The sequence below is a fragment of the Sciurus carolinensis genome, chromosome 7, assembly GCF_902686445.1.
Source record: "Sciurus carolinensis chromosome 7, mSciCar1.2, whole genome shotgun sequence".
Lineage (NCBI taxonomy): Eukaryota > Metazoa > Chordata > Mammalia > Rodentia > Sciuridae > Sciurus > Sciurus carolinensis.
Window position 1 is genome coordinate 33,536,232 of NC_062219.1, and position 20,568 is coordinate 33,556,799.

Genomic DNA, 20,568 nt, shown 5'->3' on the forward strand with positions numbered 1-20,568 from the left:
TGATTTCATATGACATTCCAGAAGTGGCAAAACAGACTGCAAACAGACCTGTGGTTCCCAGGGGTTGAGGGCATGAGAGAATTTTGGAAGGTGATGGAACTATTTATCTTGCTTGTGGTGGTGGTTACAGACTCAGTGTGTTGATTAAAACTCACAGAACTAAACGTAAGACTGAATTTTACTGTATGTAAACTGCACCTCAACTTTAAAAAATACTAATAAGAACAATTTTTCCCAGTGATGAGGGACAAATGTAGCCTCTTTTGGGGTCAACAAAACTGAACAGACTCATACCTTATCACTCTGCACTTAGTTGGTGGCTGGCTATAAGGATGGCTTCTTAGCTCCCCTCTCAGTTTTAAGACCATCCTCAACTCTAATAGCTGTAAAATCTCACAGAGACAGGCCTCAGATTCTCCGTTGCTTTCCTTCTGAATCATATATTTCTGTTGTGCTCAATATCAAAATATTTCCATAAAATAGACAAAGGTGACTTCTGAGCATGAATGTGACCCAATTATTGTTTTACTTCTCCCCCTGCAGTGTATCAGGCATCCTGTCTGCTCCAATGTACTCAATACAAACTAAATTGGCACCCAGTGCCCTGATTGACAAACGCTCACTGTCACTATTGCTGAAATCTCTCTCAGAGGGGCACTGTGCTCACTGCAGTTGGTTTTGCCCACTTGTTTGCCTGCCATTGTTTGCAGGCTCCCACCTGCTGTTGTGTATCATAAATTTCTCTCTATTACATAGGAACCATGGTGTTTTCCTCCCTGAATTTTAGTTCCTATTTTTGTTCAGGTTGGAATGTGGGAACTTCTCATGATTCCTGACTGGTTGCTTAAGGCCTCTCAGAGTTAGTTTGTGCAAAACCAATTGAAAGATGTGATTCTAAGTACCGATAAAAGAGGCAGACATTCCAAACACAAGTCCCACTCCACCGGAGTATCAACAGAAGCACAGCAATCAGTGAAAAAAAAATATATGACAAAGAAGAAATATAGCTTTAAATATGTCACCAGCATAAATTTTCAAATAATCATGCTCCTGACAGACAGAAAAACAAGGAGGCTGGAAAATGAAGCAATGCTTAGTCTTAAAACCATTGCACGCATGTAATTATTATCATCTGTTTTAAGAGGATTTTACATAAAACTTAAAAACATGACTAGCTGGCATGATTTTCACTTATTTGGCCAACACACCTGCTCATGTAATATACATTTTTCTTTCTCAGCTAAAACTCTACACTGTGAGTTGATTCAAGCAGAAATAAAGGTTACTTTCTGTTCTAAAGGCATTGCTCACTAAGGCAGGTCAGCAGAAAAAATGCTGCCACCCATCCAATCAAGTAAAGTAAATCATAAATTGTGGATGCCACTTTCCCTCTTTTTAAGCAATCAGGGCACACCCAGGTCAGGGGGAACCATGGGCTGAGAAAATTCCCTGGATGCCCAGTCACTAACACCAATAACAGGATTAATTCCTTCCGTTTTTGTAGATAACACTTCATACTTTTTCCCAAACACCATCTCACTTGGTTCTCATTGAAACCTCATAGGTAAAATAAGTGCTATCCTTCCCTTGTTACAAGTAAGAACAATGAGACTCAAGAGGTTGCATAAGTTGTCTAAGACGGAACAGCAGTAGTAATGGGAATCAGTAATCCTGTCACTAAAATCAGGAACTTCAGTTCATCCAGAACACCCACCCCTAGGCAGATACTCTACAGTAGTCTCATCCTAGGGAAAAGAAGACACAGCTGTGAAAAAGCCACATAACTTAGTGATTCACCAGGAAACAAAAAAATTCAGGCTTCATTCTCAAATTAAAATTTTCAATTCTAAATAATGGGTATTGATTAATTCAATACAATCCCTTTCTTTCTTCCTTTCTTTCCTTCTTCCATGCTACCATGTGTTCTTCCACAAACATTCATCGAGGTCCCTCTATATGAGACAAGCTCTGTGCTATGAATGTAGAAATGAATCCCATGCTGGATTCAAAAAACTTGCAATTCAGTAGAAACATATATTTATATGAATAAAATATCATGAATTCAGGGAGGATGGAAAGAGAAAGTGGGAAGGAAAAGAGGGGGATTATGAACTGAAATAGATTTCCATGCATGTATGAGTTTATCAGGATGAACTCAACTACTATGTATAACCACTAAGCTCTTTAAAAAAAAAAAATCATGAGTGCTCTGAAGGAAAGATGTGCGATATTGTGGGTTCACACAGACTGGTTGATTCTACCATATGCAAAAATATATCATGTAGGAGGTGATGCTTGAGCCAGATCTTGTCAAACAAACAGGTGTTTCTCAGGTGGACCAGGATAGAAATGCCATGACAGAGAGGTAACACAAGCTTGGTTTTTTTTGGGTAATGGCAGAACTTGCTCCAGTACAAAGTGACTGATGAACTGGGAGGAAGGAGAATACTGAGACTGAAAATGTAAGCAGATCTTGAAGTCCCCTGCAAGGCACACTGAGGAGGTGCACACTGTTTTTTCACTGAGCACCTACTATGATCAAATTACACTTCCATATTCTGTGACTGGCACAGTTATTAAGAATTATCTTCAAGGAATGGCTTATTTCAACTCATGAGGTAAAATGTTAAAGAAAATTCAATTTTCAGAACACTGTTAATGTTAAAATATAAGCATAGGGCACAAACTTACCTATTATTTAATAAGAAATCAGATGTGATATTTTCATTTTAAGTTGATGGAAATAGTCATTAACCCATTATGTCCCAAGTTTTCAATTATGTGAATATTTCAATGAAACTGACACAGTCATTGAAATAGATTGAAACTGACACAGTCATTGAAACAGATTGGAAATAATAATTTAGGACTTATATTACTTAATACTAATATCAATTCATATTATTTTATAATCTAACTATATTCTTGTAATTGTATTATATATTGTATTATATAGTATATGTAAGTCTTTATAGGTCTTTCGTACCTGGGACAATGGAACAAAATGGTTTAAACTTAGGGAGAGGGACTAAAATATAAGCATAATTACAGGTGACAAGAACATCATAAATATTCTTAAATTCATAGGATAAAAAATATTTAAACAAATTTTAAATATCATTGTGTGTGTGCATTTTGCTGGGAATTCAACCCTGAAAATCATGCATGCTAGGCAGGCAATCTACTACTGAGCCACACCCCTATCACTTAAATAAACTTTTAAAAAAGTCATTCAAAATTACCTCTCTTCAACTCATCTAAATCCTAAAACAACTCTTTTTTGGACATGGGAAAACAGTGTTTTGCATCACAAATTTTTCTAATTATCCATTAACAAACACAAAAATAGATTAAACTGCCACTGTTTGTTTTAAAAGGTTACTAAAACCCACCTTTTAAAGCCTAAACAAGAAAATTCAGGTAAACAAAAATATTTGGTCAGCAATAGTAAGTGTTGGCAAAGATATGGGGGAAAAGGTACACTTATGCATTGTTGGTGGGACTGCAAATTGGTGCAACCACTCTGTAAAGCAGTACGGAGATTCCTCAGAAAACTTGGAATGGAACCACCATTTGACCCAGTTATCTCACTCCTCAGTTTATACCCAAAGGACTTAAAAGCAGCATATTCCAGTGATGCAGCCACATCAATGTTCATAGCTGCTCAATTCACAATAGCTAAACTATGAAACCAACCCAGATGTCCTTCAACAGATGAATGGATAAAGAAAATATACATATATACAATGGAATATTACTCAGCCTTAAGGAAGAATGAAATTATGGTATTTGCAGGTAAATGGATGGAACTAGAGAATATCATGCTAAGTGAAATAAGCCAATCCCCCCAAAAACCAAAGACCAAATATTTTCTCTGATAAGTAGATGCTGATCCATAGATGAAGGTGGGGGGAGTAGGGAAGAATGAAGGAATTTTGGATTGTGCAGAGGGGAGTGAGGGGAGGGATGCAGCGATGGGGATGGGAAAGACAATAGAATGAGACATTATTTCCCTATATACATGTATAATTACCCTACTGGTGTGACTAGGCCCCATGTACAGCCAGAGGAATGAGAAGTTATCCTCCATTTGTGTACAATGTGCATTCTACTGTCATTTACAACTAATTAGAACAAATAAAAGAAGTATAATTTTGTCAGAATATTTGCTTGTAAATATTGATCAATCAGTGGACAAGTCCATTGGGCATTATAAAAGCAATATTAATGGGTCAAATAGGGAACACAAATACTAAAGAGACTTTAAAGATAAGATGGTTAATCAGTAAAACAAAATCAAGACAAATAATCATCCTTGGCCATCTTTTCTAGGCATTATAATAAAAATGTATAAAGAAACACAGTACATTTTCTAAAAACCCAAAGCCTGGTGACCTCATAAATTTATTGCTTTAGTTTCCAGAGAAATGACTGAAGGAAAGTTATTTAGGGTCTATTTTTCTTTTCTCAATGACCTAAGACTGTCAACCTACTACATACTTCAAAGAACATTCAGTAAAAATCAAACAGATTTAAAGGTAATTGTGTGTGTGTGTGTGTGTGTGTGTGTGTGTGTGTGTGTGTGTGATGTCTTCTATTAGTAGAGTTCTTTGAATATTCTTATTGCAGAAAATTAAACTGGCATTTAAATTTGGTGAATTATACACTGGTGGTATATAAATGTAAATTCATTTGGTGCATCAATTGGTATTTGCTTCTCAGATTCTTAATATCTAAGAATCAGTAGAGACTCAAATGCAGATCAGTGTGGCTCCAAAGTACCCCACTTTTGCCTTTATACTGCAATGCTGCTCTGTGTCCAACAGTGGAAAATATATTATTATATTCTATATTTTCACGTCTATATTTTACACTCTAAAATGAGACCTAAAGCCAGAAAATATTTATAATGCTTCCTCTTAAGTTACGGGGTCAGAATGCCTGGCTAGAATCCTAACTTCCCCACTTACCACATCTGTGTCCCTGTGAATGTTGCTCAACCCTTCCATGGCTCACTTTCTTTATTTGTAAACCAGGGATTACAAATAAGGTAGTTCTATACCACAGAGATGCCATGAAAATTAAATAAGATAATACAAAGCACCTAGTATAGTGCCTGGCTTTAAGCAAACACTGTTTTTTGGAACAATGTTGGAATAATTGCAAACAAGGATTTTAAGCATTGTTCTATATTGCTTACATTTACATTCTTTTGCAACTCAATGATGGCCGATCACAGGTAAAGAGAAGAGCTACCACTAATTAAACAGGCAAAAGGCTTCTCGCAGACATATGAACAGACTGCACCACAAAGAGCCGTGCGCCACAGATAGCTTTAGGTTTCTAGAGCACCAAACTGAAATGTGTAGCCTGAAAGGATTATCATATCAAGTTCAATTTATAAGCAACCTTCCAAGAACAAACCTACTTCAGAATGCGTGTCAGGCACATGTGGTAATGTCACAATCATTCAGTCTCAGTTATGTACTCACCTTCCCAGCAGGCATTACACACTTTTAATCACAGGGCTTCTTTCCAGTCTTTCATTCATTTTTTTGGCCACATCCCCAAAAGATTTGATACAATTTTAAAAATACAGAAAGGGTACACTATTAATCAAAGTAAAAATTAGGACCAACAAAACACAAAAACTGTAATAGAAAGTGAAGAACGGAGGGAAGAACAGATTACAGGGGGGCAGATCCTAAGAGCCATGAACTGGGCTCTGAATACTTAGAGTGAAAGAGAAAGCTCAGGGGTCCTCTGCTTTGAGAATCCAAAAAACACATCATGGATCTCTGGATCAGAGTGACTGTTCCACAGCTGCGCAGGCCTCCAGGCCACATCTTCCCCAATCCCTTCCTTCCCTTCCACCCTTTTTTCTAAGTAAGCAAGATCACCCACTCCACTTCACTTCACCACTTCAGGTTGCTGCTCCTCCCAATTCTCTGTGCCCTGGGGGAGCTGTTGGCCCAGAGCAACCACTGGCTCATATATCTAGTACCCAGGTGAACTTTTTTTTTTTTACAGTTTTACCTGTGGCATAGTTGTCCTTTTATTTTTTTTAGACACAAAATTAATTTATATTATTATAGCAAACATAAAATTCTAAATTTCACAACTTGAATGGGTGCCAATTACACACTAATAAAATTACTAGGTAAGAAAAAAAAGGGCAAGTTCTTGTGTAATGAAATTCTGATGTGATATAAGAAAAAAGGATGCAAATAATACAGCCTAATTAAAATTAAAGTCAAAATTACCAAGAAAGATAAATATCAATGTATAACAGACAAAGATAAATTGATAAAGGTGATACTGAGCATAGGAGACGTTTTAAAAAGTGTCCCATCCTCGGACATACACAACTTAAATAAACCAATTTCAAGCAATGAAATAGAAGAGGTCATCAAAAGCCTACCAACAAAGAAAAGTCCAGGACCAGATGGGTTCTCAGCCGAGTTCTACAAAACCTTTAAAGAAGAGCTCATTCCAATACTCCTCAAACTATTCCATGAAATAGAAGAGGAGGGAACCCGACCAAACTCGTTCTATGAAGCCAATATCACCCTGATACCTAAACCAGACAGAGACACATCGAGGAAAGAAAATTTCAGACCAATATCCTTAATGAATATCGATGCAAAAATTCTCAACAAAATTTTAGCAAGTCGCATACAAATATATATTAAAAAGATAGTGCACCACGATCAAGTGGGTTTTATCCCAGGGATGCAAGGTTGGTTCAACATTCGGAAATCAATAAATGTCATTCACCATATCAACAGACTTAAAGTTAAGAATCACATGATTATTTCAATAGATGCAGAAAAAGCATTTGATAAAATACAGCATCCCTTCATGCTCAAAACACTAGAAAAAATTGGGGTAGTGGGAACATTCCTAAACATTATAAAGGCAATCTACGCTAAGCCCATGGCTAATATCATTCTAAATGGTGAAAAACTGAAAGCATTCCCCCTGAAAACTGGAACAAGGCAGGGATGCCCTCTTTCACCGCTTCTATTCAACATCGTCCTTGAGACTCTAGCCACAGCAATCAGACAAACCAAAGAAATTAAAGGGATACGAATAGGAAAAGAAGAACTCAAACTATCCCTGTTCGCTGATGACATGATTATATATTTAGAGGAACCTGGAAATTCCACCAGAAAACTTTTAGAACTCATAAGTGAATTCAGTAAAGTAGCAGGTTACAAGATCAATGCTCATAAATCCAATGCATTTTTATACATAAGTGATGAATCTTCAGAAAGAGAAATTAGGTAAACTACCCCATTCACAATAGCATCGAAAAAAATAAAATACTTGGGAATCAATCTCACAAAAGAGGTGAAAGACCTCTACAATGAGAACTACAGAACACTAAAGAAAGAAATTCAAGAAAACCTTAGAAGATGGAAAGATCTCCCATGTTCCTGGATAGGCAGAATTAATATCGTCAAAATGGCTATACTACCTAAAGTGCTATACAGATTCAATGCAATTCCAATTAAAATCCCAATGATGTACCTTGCAGAAATAGAGCAAGCAATTATGAAATTCATCTGGAAGAATAAAAAACCTAGAATAGCTAAAGCAATCTTCAGTAGCAAGAGCGAAGCAGGGGGTATTGCAATACCAGATCTTCAACTCTACTACAAAGCAATAGTAACAAAAACGGCATGGTATTGGTACCAAAATAGACAGGTAGATCAATGGTACAGAATAGAGGACATGGACACAAACCCAAATAAATACAATTTTCTCATACTAGACAAAGGTTCCAACAATATGCAATGGAGAAAAGATAGCCTCTTCAACAAATGGTGCTGGGAAAACTGGAAAACCATATGCAATAGAATGAAATTAAACCCCTATCTCTCACCCTACACAAAACTCAACTCAAAATGGATCAAGGACCTCGGAATCAGACCAGAGACCCTGCAACTTATAGAAGAAAAAGTAGGTACAAATCTTCAACTTGTTGGCTCAGGATCAGATTTCCTTAACAGGACACCCATAGCACAAGAAATAAAAGCAAGAATCAACAACTGGGATAGATTCAAACTTAAAAGCTTTCTCTCAGCAAAGGAAACTATCAGAAATGTGAAGAGAGAGCCTATAGAGTGGGAGAATATCTTTGCCAACCATACCTCAGATAGAGCGCTAATTTTCAGAATCTATAAAGAACTCAAAAAACTCTACACGAAGAATACAAATAATCCAATCAACAAATGGGCTAAGGAAATGAACAGACACTTCACAGAAGAAGATGTACAAGTAATCAACAGATATATGAAAAAATGTTCAACATCCCTAGTAATAAGGGAAATGCAAATCAAAACTACCCTAAGATTTCATCTCACCCCAATTAGAATGGCCATTATCAAGAATACAAGCAACAATAGGTGTTGGCGAGGATGTGGGGAAAAAGGAACACTCATACATTGCTGGTGGGGTTGCAAATTAGTGCAGCCACTCTGGAAAGCAGTGTGGAGATTCCTCAGAAAGCTTGGAATGGAAACACCATTTGACCCAGCTATCCCACTCCTTGGCCTATACCCAAAGGACTTAAAATCAGCATACTACAGAGATACAGCCACATCAATGTTCATTGCTGCTCAATTCACCATACCCAGATTGTGGAACCAACCTAGATGCCCTTCAGTTGATGAATGGATAAAGAAACTGTGGCATATTTATACAATGGAATATTACTCCGCAATGAAGAATGATAAAATTATGGCATTTGTAGGCAAATGGTCGAAATTGGAGAATATCATGCTAAGTGAGATAAGCCAATCTCAAAAAACTAAAGGTCGAATGATCTCGCTGATAAGTGGATGAGGACATATAATGGGGGGTGGGAGGGGCTAGCATTAGGTTTAGGGTTAGGTTTAGAGTTAGGCTAAGGACAGCGGCAAGAATGAAGGAAAGAAGGACTGTGTAGAGGGAAAAGAGGGGTGGGAGGGGTGGGGGGAGGGGAAAAATAAAATAAACATCATTACCCTATGTAAATGTAAAAAAATAAAAAATAAATAAAAAAAAAAGTGTCCCATCCTCAAAATACCTCATTTCCATCATTTGGAAATTTTTCATAGCACTCTGCTTTTGTTAATATAGAATGGTGCTTTACACTATGATACACGATTACAATATCTTTGATACATACAGTATAGTGACTGGCAGGTTATAGAGTTCACAGTCTGTATATTTCCTTTAATTTTTATATGGGAACTAGGAGAGAAAAACTCATTCTACTTAAATGTGGAACAGTAAGAATGTTTCCCAGAGCTGCTGGAAGTCTGATCCCCATCACAAAGTGAGGTCAGAGAGGGTGAGAACACAGAATCTAGTAGAAGCCACCTGCCCCCATCACCAAGTAAAGGATAAGAAGGTGAGAACAGAATGGAAAGAGGCGGAGGGGTGGGGGTTGAAGACGTTCACAAGTCAGGCTCCACCTTCCAAACCTGTCTGGTTTGTATTTGTATGCTATACATTTTCCATTCTAGGTAAAAAAATCAATTTGCCTTGAGGTTTGTGACCTCCCGGCTTCTCTCCTGCCACCACCTCCACTCTTTGTACTGCCCTTTTCTACTTCTGCTTTGACTGTTCCCAGATACCCCTAGAATTCCTGAGGCTTTCAGAGTACTCCAGCCACTGCCTCTGCTCCTGGAACCTGAGTCTTTCGTTCCCTTTTATCCTGAAGACAGTAAAAGACAGTTCATCATTCTCCAGTGCTGACCTCCACCTGGCTGAAGGTTTAACGCCCCAGCATCCACTGACCTGTCTCAATATCAGAAACTGACAATGAGTATCTTTAACATGGAAGGGCAGAATGGGTTTAAAGAAACAAACATTCACTCCCACCCCAAAAACACAGCAGAATTACACAACATATGCCCAACGAACTTAAAAAGAATAAATTATTTTTAAATGTTTATAAGTTATTGATAAATTAGTCTTAAAATAATATGTTCTTTTTAAGTTTGTTAAGTTGATTTGAGTGAGGGTTTTCCTTAGAACCATTTTATTAAGTAATTTGAATTACCATATCACATCTATTTTTTTAAATTATATCTCCTTTGAAATAGTCATATCTTTATATACTTTTTAAAAACTTGGGAAATTTTGTCATAAAAAGACACAGCATTTTAAAATATAATTATTATTTTTGTACCCAAAGAACCATAAATTGGCATAAACTAAATGCTTGACTTGGAGCAATGAAAAAAGTAGATATATTTAAAACATAGCCAACAACTACAAGACAGGTATGGAACTACTGTCTCTCAACTCCAACCCGTCCCTTCCTCACTCAGATTTATGATGCCAGGACTAGGATTAAGCAAACTGACTTTTTAACAGCTACATCTGTGCTAGAGGAAACTGGACAGTCCCACCAAGGAGAAAAGAACTCTCCCATTCTCTCTGCAGTAACTGATTCCAGTAACAGCTGATTCCAGTTTTCATTTTTTCCCCTCACTCCTGGAATCAGCATCATTACATGTCCTCATGGATAATAGCAAAAAATTGGTTGTGGTGTGCCATCTTCAGAGGCCAGAAGACCAGGTTGGAAGGTTCCTTTTTTGTGTCACTAGGGCACCTCCTTGGATGCAGCACCCCTACCTCAACAATCTGAATCCTGACTATGTGGGACCTTTCCTTCCATAGATTAAACCAGCCTGAAAATCAGTGTCCCTGCTCTTCCTTAGTCATGCCTTTCCACTCATCATTCCTCCAACACGGATTTAGCTAATCCCCTGTATTAAATGCTCTCTGTTAAAATAACTGGTGTGGTCCCTATTATTTCTTTGACTGGACTATGATACAAACTATTTCTGATACAAACTGTTTCTGTAGCCCCCTCCACAATGTTGTAATTATAAAGAATTCAGATATAAACAACAAAGCAAAGGGTACAAAGTTAAGAGCAGTTACAAGGTTAAAGTTTTTTTTAAAAAACCTGTATGTTTCATAAACTTGTTTCTCTATAGAACAATTTAAATTATGGCTTTTAATTTAATATTCTAATTTCATACAGTTTTACATATAAATTTTAGGCTCTACAAAAACTAAAATTTTATAAATCTAATTTACATTGGAAGTTAAGAAGGTGAAGTACCTATAGTAATGGGAACACAACAGTATTTTCATGATTTTTTTATCTTAAAATTACCATAATCATATCAGAGAACATTAATATAAAATAAATTTAAATTTGGACAAGAGTTTCACACAATTCTCACTTATAAAAATAACCACACAGTAGACAACACACCTTAGCTTGTCATCTCCAGAACAGGCTGATCATTAACTGCCAGGTGTTCCTATCATGAGTTCAAAACCAAGACTTTATGTTGTGCAGAAGTTATACAACAATGTATCTAGACAAGGGCCCATACTTAAATATTATGCCTCTGTTTTAAAGCAAGTTTGTTGATCTTAAAGGCACTAATTAAAAAGTCATTTAATAGTTATTATAAATTAAGAACATATTAAAAAGCATTCTTTTTCATTTAAAAAAAATTAATCTTCTACTTAAAGAGCTTGGTGGCTTAAAATAGTGTAAAAATTTTGCTGAGCACAGTGGCACATGTTTGTAATTCCAGCTATTCAAGAGGCTAAGATAGGAGGACTTCAAGTTTGAGGCCAGCTTCAGCAACTTACTCAGACCTTGCCCATGATAGAATGTTTACCTAGTATGTATGAGAACCTGTATTCAATTCTTAGGAAAAAAAAGTTTGAAAATTCTAGCTTAAAAATTCTCTTTCAGAGCTGGGTGTGGGGGCACACTCCTTAATCCCAGCTACTTGGGAGGTTGGAGCAGGAAGATTACAAGGTCAAATTCAAGGCCAGCCTGGGTAACTTAGAGTCTCAAAATTTAAAAATAATGAAATAAATAAAATTGGCTATGGTTATGGCTCAATTGTAGGGCACCTCTAGGTTTAATACCCTGTACCACAAAAACAAACAAAAACAAAAAATTTCTGGCAACTATTATCAGTAATTACTAATTCAGGCAGCCATGAATTACTAATACAAAATTTTACTTCATTAACTTCTCTGTTTTAAGACTCCATTTCAATATTTTCATTGCTTAAAAGAAGATTCATTGCAAACGGAACAAGAATGCTACTGAGTTTAATGTACATACCATCTGAGTTATAAGGCTACCACGAAAAAAGTGTTAAGACTAATAGCTACTGTCTCGAATCCGTCACCCTGGAGTCCTACCAAACAACTCTTTTCCTTTCCATATTAAAGAGCCCTCTAAATTAAACAACTAATTCGTCTGCCTTTGCTCATCCTAGCCAAGCAGCCAGTCCTGCAACCCCTTCTTGTGATTTGGATTCCAGCTCCACACCATCCTGGTCTCCCTTAGGACACATTCCAGCATGTCAGAGTTCTAAATAACGTTTGACTACAATAAATCTAGATGGTAAGTCTTAGGTTAACAAATCATCTGCTTGCCAGTTTATGAGCTATCATATACATCACTCAAATCCCTGAAAAGGTTGACTTTACAGCTAACTTTAGTTGAACATTTCAAATGCTTAGAAAGTGTGAATTTTATTTTTGCTCTCCAATGGTCAGATGTGAGGCATCAAATTGAAGCTTGATGTAATTCACATGACAAATGCCAACAACAACTATATGACCACAAAAAAGGGGCAGTGGGGTCTGAGACAGGTAATGGAAAATGCATCACCCCTTTCCACCAGGTTCCTTCACCAACACGTGAGCTTCATCCTTCATGAGGATGTGACACCTTCTCTCCCTTCACTCCAAGAATCTTGTTTGTACATCATTATCCCCTTACTAATATACTTTTTCTGTACATAGATCTTATGTTTATGAATGTCCTTAAGTGAATTTGTAAGTTTTGGGGGGAGTGTGCAGAAACAGGAAATTATTAAGACTAAATGTCTTTGGGGTATTATAAAATTAACATTTATGTCCTATTAGCATAGCATTTAAGTTCAAACTCCATTTATTCTTTATATTTTCACCATACGGTTCAGGTTTTATCTATGACTATTTGCTAAGAGCAAAGAACTTTACTATGCAACTGAAAGATTTAATAGTTCCAAGGTCTGTTAACTTGTAACCTTGCCATTACAAATGTCTACCATAGGACACTTAATTTGCTAAAATGTCTGCTGTAGAAACTGTGTTTGCTCATGCCAAGTTGTAAACCCTGCTTGTGATAGGAGCTGAAGGTAATTTCCAGTCTTGGTGATAATTAACTCACTTTCAAGGACTTTAATGATTTAGCTATGTAACTTCCCTGGTATGTAAAGGGTGTGGCTTCACTTGTTAGACTAAAAGCATCAAGATCCTTTATCTTGGCTTTTTCCTTTCAGAGTACAATAAACTTTGGGATCCAACACATTTCTTTTTAAGTTATGAAAATTAAAAAAAAAAACTCTCCAATAATAGGGACCATGTGTTCCTCCTCATTGTTTCTTCTAAAACACCTGGCTCAGAGTTTTCCAAACATGATAGGCTGAACAACATTAATTGAAGTACACTGAAATATTCTTCACAGCAGCCCTCATACAAGGCTAAATTTCACTGCAACTAAAATGTAACATGAAGGTTCAGAAGAAATCCCAGAAAGCTTTCATTTTTCTCTGTCTGGTAATATTTGTTCTAGAATATATGCTGAAGCATGGCATATAATAAGCTCAGTAAATATAATTTCTCTGTAGCAATAAGAGTGCACTGAATGTATATCTATAGTGATCTTAGAAGTCAGCCTGGCAGAGTTAGGATTTTATTTCTGCTTATATGCATTGAGAAGCCCCTAGAATAACATCCAAAGCCTCCGGATGCATGTGATAAAGGTTTAACCCAACCAAGTTTAAGCAAAGAAGAAGGGGAGGAGCTTCGTATAGTGAAGAAGGTCCCAGGCATGGCTGAACTCAGAAGGTCAAACATTACCATCAGAGTGTGTCCTCTTTTCTTCACTAGACTTCTTTCTTTGGCACTGACTTCATTCTTAGAATGACCCTCTGTCAAATCTTAAGGAAGACTGGTGACTTTGCTTGGACAACATGTCTGTCCTAGGACAGGAAGCAAGGCATCATGATAGACAGACCTCAAGAAGAAGGGGAGGGAGTTCCCCAAAAGAAAGGATGCTGTGCAGACCAATGCCATGAGTCTACTCAACAATTCATGGTCTAAAGTTCTATGTCTCTAATTTCCCATCTTGGGAAAGTGGAAATAAAACCACAGTTCTGCCAAGCTAACTTCTAAGGTGATTATAGTTATGCAATTAACATACTCTATCTGTTGCAGAGAAACTATATTTACAGTCTACTGTATTCCAAGCACAGTGTCAGGCATTTTATAACCATTAGCTATTTAATTTTCACGCTAGGTAGATATTACTTGAGATGAGGGTACAGAAACTTAGGGAAGTGAAACAGTAAACGTCAGAACCAAAATACAAACTGAGTCTGTCTTCAAAACCTGTGCTTTTATACCACAAGACTGAGAGTTTTGAGGTTCTCAGTGAAGAAGAATAAGTACATGGATGAAAGCTCAAAGATCTACATATTAAGCAAGGCCAAAATTAAGCAGATCTATAAGAAGTGATTTATCACATGTCCTCAAAGAGTTTTTCTAGCCTTAGCCTAATGCCTGGAATTCCTCCATAAGACATTATTTTGGGCTAAGTCATTATCAGTGCTTAATCTATTTTATTACTTTACTACAAACACTTCCCAAGAAGCTCTTGGGATATGTTAATTTTGTTAAAAAGCAAATACCCCAGAAAGGAGTAACAAATATGAAGCTTTCTTTTATTAGCCCAGACCTTTATGTCTATCAGAAACCTGCTCCTTTTTCACATGACCCCAGGAAAGAAGACACAAGGACAGGTCACATCACACTGTTGGAAGATAAGGCATCTGGTGTAACACACAGCAGCCAATGGTTACAGCAGAGGTACAATCTACAATCTAGGTATTCCCATTGAAACAATCCTACAATCTAGGTATTCCCATTGAAACCTATTTAGCATTTCATGAAAAAAATCCAGGCAAACTCCCCAAACACCTAAGAACAACAATAAAAGAAAACACAGTTAACACATAGCCTCTGAATTAAGAGAGGGAATCGGGAGGTAAAATAAGAATAACTACTAGCATTTGCTCTAATGTTCCCGTACTTAATTTTAGAAACAAAACTCCTGGGGTATACATTATTTTTTAAAGGTAAAATCTGATCTTTACCCACTATGGCTAAATGGCTCATAGTTGCACAATATTATTGCTGCCATCACAGCGTTACCAGCAGAGATCTTGGGCAAAATGTAGTCTCGGGTTACCAGCACCACTGGCTTCACACCTCAGAAGGGGCAATAGTTACTGACTGAGCAGCCTGCAATCTGGGCCTCCTGCCAGCTTTTGGCTCCATTATACCTCTGGAGGACTGGAACTGAGAAATTCCCCCATTCTCTGACTTCCAGCAATTTCCCCTGTGAAATGGAACAGCTGAAGAGCACATATTTTCTAGCAGTTGTATTTCATGAGCATATCTGAAAATAATCCTGCCAGAGTACCTAGCACAGAGTAAGCATTCAATAAATAAAGAAGAGGAAGAAGCGGAGGGAAGGGAAGAAGGAAGGAGTAGAGAATGAGGAAGAAGGGGAAAAATAAAAGAATCGCATCATGTCTGCAGCACTCATTTTTTTTTTTTAAATTCCCTAGACTCTGCTCAAAGGGGCAAAGGGGGAAAGTGGATAACTTTCAAAATCTTAGTTCATGACCAGAGCCATTCAAAATTCTGTCCTCAGGTGCACTGGTAAATACTGATGTTCTCTCACACTGGCAGCCTAACAGGCAATGTGTACCATTCTCTTCTTTGACAAGCATTCAGAACATGCCTCCTCTGGATGAGACACTGTGTTAGGGTCTGGTACAACTAGGAAGGTATCACATGTGTCCTGAATATGGGGCTGGAAATTCATGTGGTAAGATAAAGCAGCCATGTGGAAGATAACCACAAAGTCAGTATGTCTTAAGTAGGAAGAGAAGAGCAAAGTATAAGACTATAAGATTTCTGGAAGCTTTCTGGAGAACAAGAAAATCTAAATATAGACTCCTTGAGTATAACTGAATAATCACCACCATGGTAATTAAAGTTCAAAAATATAAGTATTCACCAGAGATTAAATCCATAGCGCATACATGATTGTCTACATTAATGTACACCACCAAATTCCAAAACATCAGAAACTATCTGGCAATCTTAATCATATTTATGAAATAAACATTATAAATGGTTCTGGTAAGAAGTCCCACACAAAATGACTATACTGAAAAAAAAACAAAAATAAAAAAATTTAAAAAGACTATATTGAAATATATTTCATTATATGATTAAATTGTGTATCTTATTAAAATACATATTTATCCTAATATTTGTTTTCAGCATCACAGAATACTAGAACGAGACATAAAGTAAGCTGTCACCATGTCCATTCATCAGCTAGTCCACGCCCCTGTATACGCCCCCAGGAGCAAGTGGTTTCCCCATCCTGTGCTTCATTACTTCCAGCCACAGGAGACTGACTGCCCCATGAGGCAGTCTGGTTCATCTCTGAACATTCACCTACTTGATTCTACATAAAGGCAAAGTACTTCAAAATGGAAAAAATGTGCAGTAAGTTAAAAGCAAGTAAAATGTTTTCTAACTGGTTATTGTCTATTTAGTTACCAAATTCTTATTTGAAGTAGATAAACCTCAGTCAGTGGTTAGCATGCCTGTGCAATGATATTTCTGCTAAGGGACATTCCTTTCAGATAGCTCACTATGAGAAATTAGGTAATTTGAAGAAAAAAACCCTATGAAAGAATTCAGCAAAAACTACATTGGAGAATATCTATAGTATTTGTTCAGCCTACAAGACTTGCAGTAATTTTGAATGTCAAGAACATTCCTATATAACTATATAAAGAATCCAGTCTTCCAAGAACCATGCATTTTATTTTCAGTATATGCTACTTATGACAGTCCAAAAATAGTATACAGTTTGGAAAAATGTTCAACTGCTGGACTTTATAAACAAAAAGAGTCATGCTGCTCTGTGCTGCATGAACAGACATATAAACCATGACAAGCTTGGTTATTTTCACTGTTCACTCCCTTATCAAGATCTCTGTCTATGCAGATAGTTTAACTTCCTACATGAACTTGGGCCCCTGCACAACCAGTTGACTCAAGAATCATTTCGTTTGTTATCAGTAGATTAAAAGAGTAAAACTAATAAATCAATTAAATTAGATCTTTCTATCTACCACCACCACCACCAAAGGGCCAAAGCAGGATAAAACAGCAGAAGGGAGGATCACTTGACTCTTACCACTTGGCCAGTTGGGTATATCCTTGCTGTATTTCTGTAGGACTGCAGAGGATGAGCTTTCCAACTCACCTGTGTTTTAAGAATGACACCCACAAGTTGAAACTTTCACCAAAAACTCATTGAATTCTGCATAATCTGAGCTACCATACAGAGGAACATCCCAAGGCCACTGCTGCCCTGTACAACAGTATCAGAAAAATGTGGGTGTTTGTATGTTAAATGCTTCCAGAGTAGGGGGCTCAGACAGGCTAACAATGCTCTTATGTAGTTGGGTCACAAAGATGAATAAGGCCCAGGAGGGGAGGTTACTGTATGATACAATAACAAAATCAAAATAATGCTGGGCCCTCTCAAGTCTCTCTTGTGGATATTTTTACAAGTTATCACACAACTTATGGACAGGTTACCTCTAATTAGTACTGTTTATAGGTTTCTCTTTTTAAAATATTTTTTAGTTATAGATGGACATAATACCTTTATTTTATTTATTTATTTTTATGTGGTGCCAAGGATCAAACCAGTGCCTCACATATGCTAGGCAAGTGCTCTACCACTGAGATACAACCTCAGCCATATAACTGATTTTTTTTTTTTTTTTAAGGTACACTGGGCAATGACTTCCCTGCCCCTTTTTTTCAACACTCTTTTCATAGGTACTGCCAGACATGCAGGACTGTTATAGAAGATTCTCTTCAGACCATCCCATAGCAGAGAAATCACACACAGTTCTACAACAGGCACAAGCGTGCAGGGGTGTATGAATCTAACGTGGAGCAGACTGAGAGGAAGAAGATACAGTGAAGTAATAATAATATCAAAGACAGAAAAAAAAAATGAGGAGACAATGTGGAAGACCAGGGACCAGCAGGGTAAGGGAGGGGAGGGGAGGGAATGTGCCAGCTCCCACCAACATTTGCACTTCTGAGCTGGCACTTCACTTCAGATGTGGTGTCCTCTCTTCATTTTCTGTGTGAAAGTTTAGAATTCAAGGAAGAGAACCCCCAAAAACACACACAGCACTTCTTGCCAATCAATATTAGGAAGCACACTGCGTGTAAAACAGAAGACTTTGCCCTCCAACAGTCCCAGATAAGAAAGAAAAGAGCAAATTCCTCATGCATTGAGACTTGACTTCTTTTGATAGGGTCAATGAGATTGCTCATGGACAGGGGCAGGAGAGAAACAGAACAGAAGGAAAGCAGGTGCTCCAAGGGAGAACCTGAAGCAATGAACAGGAAGTAATGACTGGTGAGGAAAGAATTCACTATCCTTGCCTCGCTTCGAATCAAGGATTTTCAGATAGTCATGTCCTCCCAAAAAAGGGAAAAAAAAGAAAAATCAATCAACCACAATATTTAAGAACTACAAATAAATTATTCTGACAAATACCTGAGAAGTTCTGGACTGCTAAATGAATGCCAGGGCTCATTGTTAGAAAGTGAATGGTTTTGTTGTAGGGTCATCTCAGGTTGAGATCAGGATTGTCACATGTTGGACGGTATCATTTTTCATGAGCAAAATTCAGAGCACTCCTGTTAACAATCAAATATCTCAATCTCTCCCAACATTTATTTCTAAGCATTCCCAAAAGACTTCTTATGAAAATTGACTTATTTCTTGGGTGAAGAGGTATAGAATGTGTAGTAATTTTTTAAATCCTGTCCCTGGCCAGTTTCCTAAGGAAAGAGCAGCAGGAAATAGAATCCAGATGTGAATTTTTGAGTAGTTGAACTAGATATCATGAAATTCTGTGGACCTATTTAAGTCAGAGTTAAGCAGTGATGTGATAGTTATGTAGCTGCAAAATTAGCAAGTATGACTGGAAACATTTTATTGACAAGGAAGTAAAGATTTTATATTTTGGGGCAATCAAGGCAAGGCAAACTGTATTCAGCACACTAACTAAAATGCCAGGATTCCATTTAACGAAGCTAAAATGTAAGTGGATATACATAAGTCAGTGAGGAAAAACTCCAATGCAAATGTCACCACTTTAAGTTGTGTTTTCTGGGCCACAAGCGGATGTGGAAACTGCCTGACATGTGTTTAAAATTATTCACTCAGGTTTTTGCTGGAGGCAAAGCAGCATCACTTGTTAGGAGTGGTCTTACAGTTACACCTGAATCCCTTCCCTGAAGAACAAAGCAGAGGATACATGAAAATACCTGCAAATGGACACAATACGTCATTTTGGAATCAGCTTTACCTCTCTACATAGGTTGAGCACTGCCCTGAAAACGGTGCCAGTTTCAGATAAGAAAAATGAAGTCTGGCTTGTACAATGTATCAAACTGAATGCAGTGATTTAAAGAAACTCAAAACTCAACTCTGACTCTAGACAGTGTGATAAAATGGGTTGTAGGAATATCAGCAGAAGAAAATCAGAAAGCAGTGTTCAATATTTCAGACTATTAACATAACCTATCGAGTTATGGTACTTAATTTATAACTACACACCTGTCACTAGAAATGCATATTTAAAAACCACAGCTGATTATTCTGCTATCTTCCCTATAAGAAAAATCAAAAGTACCCCAGAAATCAAACACAAAATTGTCAAGCACCAAACACCCTGCACAGTACAAATTGCACTTACAGATTTTTCCCTCGTCTCTTGAGAAAGGAAAGCAGCAAAGCTGGCCCATGGCACTGGCTTTCTTTCCTGGTGTTCCTTTCCGTGGGCACCCCAAATAGAAACTGCAGCTACACCACGGTCTGCGAGCACACCCTGCCTATTCCACACTGAGGAGCAGCACGGAGCTAGAAGAGCCAGTGCACACAGCCCGAGAGAAAGAAGGGAACTCGCTGCAGTGAGAGAAAGAGGCTCCTCCTCCCACTCCTTCAGCTGAAGCAACTGCTCTGGGACTGGCATTCGGCGAAAGAAGTAGCCATATGCTCACCTAATTCTCACAAAACTATAAGCCCCAGCCGTAGCTATGTGCCACGTGCACTGTGCGCCTATCTGCATGTGTCTTTAAGAAGGTAACAGAAAAACCACGAGTCCTTTCTCCTACAGACAAATGCAGTAATTACACATGGAAATTCAAATCGGGGAAAGAAAACCCACATTTTCTGTCTGCTATTTAAAGAGGAAGAGCTTTCTTTTATGCCCAGGAGATTTTTGTTTGCTTTATGCCTAGGGAATCCAACATAGCAGAACACAGGAAATGCTACTCATAAGAAGTGGCATT

General features: G+C 37.5%; 2 protein-coding genes across 2 annotated transcripts in view; both read right to left on the minus strand.

Annotated features, from left to right (window-relative positions):
• The window catches only part of LOC124989573 (A-kinase anchor protein 7), a 36,160-nt gene extending 16,045 nt beyond the window's left edge, over positions 1-20,115 (minus strand). Inside the window, exon 1 of the mRNA XM_047559446.1 lies at positions 19,974-20,115. Coding sequence (XP_047415402.1) covers positions 19,974-20,022 — 49 coding nt within the window. The 5' untranslated portion in view covers positions 20,023-20,115. The remainder of the gene's footprint in view (positions 1-19,973) is intronic.
• Positions 1-20,568, minus strand: part of LOC124989572 (A-kinase anchor protein 7-like) — a 156,620-nt gene that overhangs the window by 17,166 nt on the left and 118,886 nt on the right.